Source organism: Hyperoodon ampullatus (genome assembly GCF_949752795.1).
Source record: "Hyperoodon ampullatus genome assembly, chromosome: 19".
Classification (NCBI taxonomy): domain Eukaryota; kingdom Metazoa; phylum Chordata; class Mammalia; order Artiodactyla; family Ziphiidae; genus Hyperoodon; species Hyperoodon ampullatus.
Window position 1 is genome coordinate 54,781,443 of NC_136932.1, and position 5,084 is coordinate 54,786,526.

The following is a 5,084-nucleotide window of genomic DNA, read 5'->3' on the forward strand; positions in this document are numbered from 1 at the left end:
AGGACATTTTTTTGCAATTAAGTCCTCATACAATTACCAGATAACCTACTGGATCATCTTGTTTTTGTTTTTTTTTTTAAAGATACTGTGGTTTCTGCCTCTCTCTCTCTCTCCCTTTTCTTTTCTTAAAATTTATTTATTTTTTTGCTGCATTGGGCCTTTGTTGCTGTGTGCGGGCTTTCTCTAGTTGCGGTGAGCAGGGGCTACTCTTCATTGTGCTGCATGGGCTTCTCATTGCGGTGGCTTCTCTTGTTGCAGAGCACGGGCTCTAGGCGTGCTGGTTTCAGTAGTTGTGGCTTGTGAGCTCTAGAGCTCAGGCTCAGTAGTTGTGGCGCATGGGCTTAGTTGCTCTGCAGCATGTGGGATCTTTCCGGACCAGGGCTCAAACCTGTGTCCCCTGCGTTGGCAGGCAGATTCTTAACCACTGTGCCACCAGGGAAGCCCTGGATCATCTTGATTTGAAGATAATTTCAGGAGCAGCATTTTAAGGAAAATCCCAGCTAAAACATTTTAGCAATAACAAAGCTTGGGCTCAACATGATAATGCAACATTCAGTTATAATAGAAATATGTTTTATTATGGACAGTGAAACAGAAACAAAGAGAAAGTAGAGGTATCAACCATGTATTTCATGTCCTTTTCTAGAATAAACAATGTTTATTAGGAAGTTGTACCCCCATTTACAATAAGTATCAACAATATCATGAAATAATGGAATAATTACTGTCCAAATACTGAACTCCTGTAACCAAAACACATTTTGTGCTCAAGAAAACACAGTATCACACACCAAAAAACACCCCATACACACCAAAACCAAAAATCAGCTCCAGTTTAGGACTGTACTGACTGGAAAACACTTATTGTGTTACTGCTTTAAGAACCCCACGGAGCACCTTGTAACTCATCAACTGCACATTTTCCTTCGTAGGGAAACAAGGTCCTCTCTCAGTCACGTAGGCATATGGGAATCTCAAAACCCAGAGGCCATCAGGTGGGAGAGTGATTTCTTGTTTTTCTGGGTAGAATACTGGACATGGTGGTGGGCCTGGCTGAACCTGAAAAACACAGGTTATATGATTACTTTAATATATTTCAATAAGAAACACCTGAAAGATAAGTGCCTAAACAAAGGATAAGTTCACAGAGCACATAAGATTAAGCAGGTAATGTGTACATTCTTAACTCCAATCATATCTGATATTACATTAAATAATCTCAAATATTATCCTGCTTTTCTACAGATTTTTAACTCCAAGTTCTGCCTCTAACCAGATGACGTGAATTGATGGTGTGAACTGATTAACACACCTACAATCTGTTTTTCAAGAAACAGAATATTAGGTATAAGAGATATTTAAAATTAAGACCTGTTTAATTAGTTTGATACCCTGTACTTTTTTCATATAATCAAAACAAGCATCGGCATTTTTTGTTTGTCTGAGGACAAAAAGGGTTATATTTCTTACCTGAGGCATTAGTATTATCTGCAAAGGAGCATCAGGAACCACAACAAAAAGCCTCATAAGTTGAGCATAATGTGGTTTTAGCCCTCTACCCTGAGATGATGACAGAATATATAAGGGCATATCACTATTCAGGGCTTTTAAAGCTGATTCCTTGGGCCCACTTCCCATTACTTTCATTACTTTGTCAGGTCCTGAGCACATAAATCTTCGTCCTCGAGAGTCTTCATATTCAAAGCCCACAAATGCTCGCGCTATGTCATCTCGTCGTCTTCCTCTTCCCATTACAACTGCACTTCTCTTTCCAGGAATAGCTTTATTTGGAGCAGGCCAAGAATTTGTGTCTAAGTCTCCTTCATCTTCAGCCCTAGTCCTGATGACAATGTCCCAAGGCATAAGATAGTTTGTTCCTGGAATGAAGCCCTGTTGGTCCAAACCAGTATGAAAGTTGTAAGACTTAGCAGGGCCTAGTTTAATCAAAGACCAGCTGGAGAATTTGGGTAGGAGACCTTTGGGGCAATTTGAGTGTAGCATGCCTGGGAGATATTCAACTGTGGATGCCTGCCGATCAACCAAGTTTGGTCTCTTCTCAGTTTTTACTTCTCCTTGACCATGAACTTCTGGATTATCTCCTACTTGTGGATCAGCTGGATAGGTACCTAAACTATCTGTGGATTGGCCTAAGCTCAAAGCTAAACTCAGGCTTGTGCTCTCTCCTTGGGTTTGAGGTTCTTTTTCTTTAAGTTTATCAGCATCTGCATCTGGAGGGGCAGGAGATGATTCGTTTTTGGCAGGAGCAGGATCTGGAGTACTTGGTTCAAATACTGGGAAATTGATGTGATCCAATTTTCCACAACATTTTTCTTCCAGAAGCTATGGAGGAAGGAAAAAAACAAACAAACTAATCCTGTGAAACTTTCACTGAAAACAACACATGCTTCACATTAAAAAGCAAGATCAACAGTTAATAGGTAAGCAAATAAGTATATATAAAGAAATTTCCCTTGTTAGATATCACACTGCAAGTCACATTTACTTATCTAGATATTTTGCTTCTGAAAAAATATATTTTTACTCAGATGGTCGTTAGCAAAAAAAAAAAAAAAAAAAAAGAGAGAGAAGAGGAGGAAAAAAATGTAGAGTCTACCTGATAAAAGTCATAGTTAGCTGCCTTGATATCAAAGGGATCATCTCGAGGTGCCTGTTTCCTTCCACAGTTACAGGCACCAGTGGATCGAGCTCGGCTATTGTGATACAGCACAGGAGGATTTCTATCAGGCTCTGGTTTTTCTCCTGGAAAATATAAGTCACTATTAATTTTACACACAATGCAGACCCAAATTTATATTGCATTCAATTGCACCTTAACCCCAAAATTTCTCCAACCAGTTCTTTGGAAATGAGAAGGAAAAAACCACCCAAAACACAAAAACTTGACTAAACACACCTAACAGAGGAAGCAAGTGAAAATACATGACATAATACATATTTTTAATCTAAACTTTTAGGGTCTCTAAGTGAATTTTATCATCATCATAGTGCCCATACATTTCATTATATTCATTTCAGTTAAACAAAAGGTAAAAATGTTAATATGAAATTCCTGAAACTTTGTATTATTTAATAGTTCTCATTTACTAATCCCCTAGGGTTCATTCTTTAAATACAAGAACATAATTAGTAGTCATAGCTGATTTTTCTTTTTACAGCAGGAGAAAAAACTTAAATCTGATGTACCTAAATTTCTGCAGGGCCCTCTTTTTAAAATGTCAATACATAATGAACAAACTCTCTTAAAACAAGAATAAAAACACAGCTCAAAGTTTTGATTTCAAAATACTGAGAAAATTTTAGCCACCTGATTTAGGTAAGGAGTGAAATTTATGTACACAGTGTTGATCAGTTAAACTCCTCTCCTCACAGAGCTGATGGCCATTGCTCCAAAACTTGTAGCAGTCCTCGTGTAACTGCATGGCATACTTGTGAAAGGCTGGACCCCTAGCATGTTGACTGTACACTCGAAGAGCCTGGGCAAGCTGATTCTTATGGACAGTCATTGTGTAATTATGAGGCAAATTTGACTGGTAGGCACTATGGGCCATCGGTAAAGCTTTTTGGCACCGGTTCTCTGAGAATTTTGTGTCAATATCCAAAAACCCTTCCAAGACTTTAATACTGCTTAAAATCTTAGACGTTAGCTCCCCAGTGGGAGAGCCCGGCTCCTCCTCTTTCCCATCGATAGCTACTTCATACAGTTTTGAAGCTGCTGAGATCCACTTCTGATAAGTAGGAAGTTCAAAATGGGAAGGCTGTGGGTTCCTGCCCACACTGTCATCAAAACCTTTCTTGCTTAGTACTAGCTCTACATGCTGCCATAGGAATTCCCGAAGAGTGAAATCCACTAGCTGCCCGGAAGAACTGGAACTGCTAGTGTCAGTGTGGAAAGAAAGCTGTTGTCGGCTGTGCTGCCTCATCACCTGGTATCGCCTGGACCCAGAAAGGGGTGCAGGGACCAGCAAAGATTCAGGGTCTTTCACAGTACAATGACTCCTAAGTTGGTCCAGCAACATGCCTACTGGGTCCTCCTCCTGGCTTCCAGGAACTATGTACACAAACGCCTGATTGGCAGGCACAGTAAAGAGGCAGTTGATACTCTGATTAGTCAAGACACGACTCTTCCGGAAGATTCTATAAATCTGGTCTTCCAGGGCATGCTGCAGCCTCCTTTTGGGAGAATGCTTCTTGGGCTTCTCTGGATGAGCTGGGTCTTGGTTCCGAGGGGGTTCCACCTTGAGTGCTCCATTGAGTTGAAAGAGGAAAAGGAGTCTAGGTGGGCAAGGTCTGCAGTTTAGCTTCCAGTCTTTGCCAACTGGACAATCCTTAATGGCTGTTTTGAGGAGGGGAAGTACTTTCTGTCTCAGTCCATCCAGGGCTCTGAATACTCGATCGTAAGTGATGTCAAAGGAACAAGTGGGATGGACCAGAAGCAAGATGTGACAGACGGAGAAAAGGTAAAGGAGACTGAGGCACTGCAGTTTCTCTTGATGCTTCCAGAACTCGTGCGCTTCTGCATGAGGTAAAGGGAGGCCACCTCCAGCTTCCCCGCTCTGAAGGGCCCGACAAGCCCGGAGAAGTTGGGAATTGTCACAGATGGAAGTTAGAAGAAGATACAGAACTTTGCTTTCCTGGTTGTAATAGGCTTGCAGAAGGCTGTAGTCCTGGGAACCTGGCTCAGTTCGGTTCCCTTCCGCGACAGCTACACCTCCCCGAACTGGATCCCCGGACCCGGCGCCAGGGTCCCCGGCTCCACCAGCCTTCCCGATGACCCCAGCCTCGGTCCTGATTCCAGGCCCCGAGTCTCCAGGATCTTGGTGGCGAAAGAGGGGAAAAACCTGTCGGTCGCACACGGTGTTCACAAGTGAAAACTTCTCGGAATTCAGGCGCAGAGCCGTCTTGCCGAAGATTCCCACCACGCAGATCTCATCCTCCCGCCAAGGAGGCTCCGGTCCGCCAGCCGCGCCCCCACCACCCTCTGTAGGGGACCCCTCGGGACTTTCAGAGCCTGTCCAGGCTGAAGCGCCCATTAGAAGCTCTCTCAAACTGACAGGACCCGCCAT

At 42.7% G+C, this 5,084-nt stretch overlaps 1 protein-coding gene across 1 annotated transcript; it reads right to left on the reverse strand.

The window, feature by feature from the left end:
* Positions 1 to 551: 551 nt before the first annotated feature.
* Positions 552 to 5,084, reverse strand: SMG8 (SMG8 nonsense mediated mRNA decay factor; the record flags this gene model as incomplete). The annotated part of the gene is made up of 4 exons (XM_079725480.1): positions 552 to 1,059; positions 1,471 to 2,340; positions 2,615 to 2,760; positions 3,326 to 5,084. 4 exons carry the CDS (start codon positions 5,082 to 5,084, stop codon positions 862 to 864), a joined length of 2,973 nt encoding a protein of 990 aa, XP_079581606.1. The 3' UTR covers positions 552 to 861.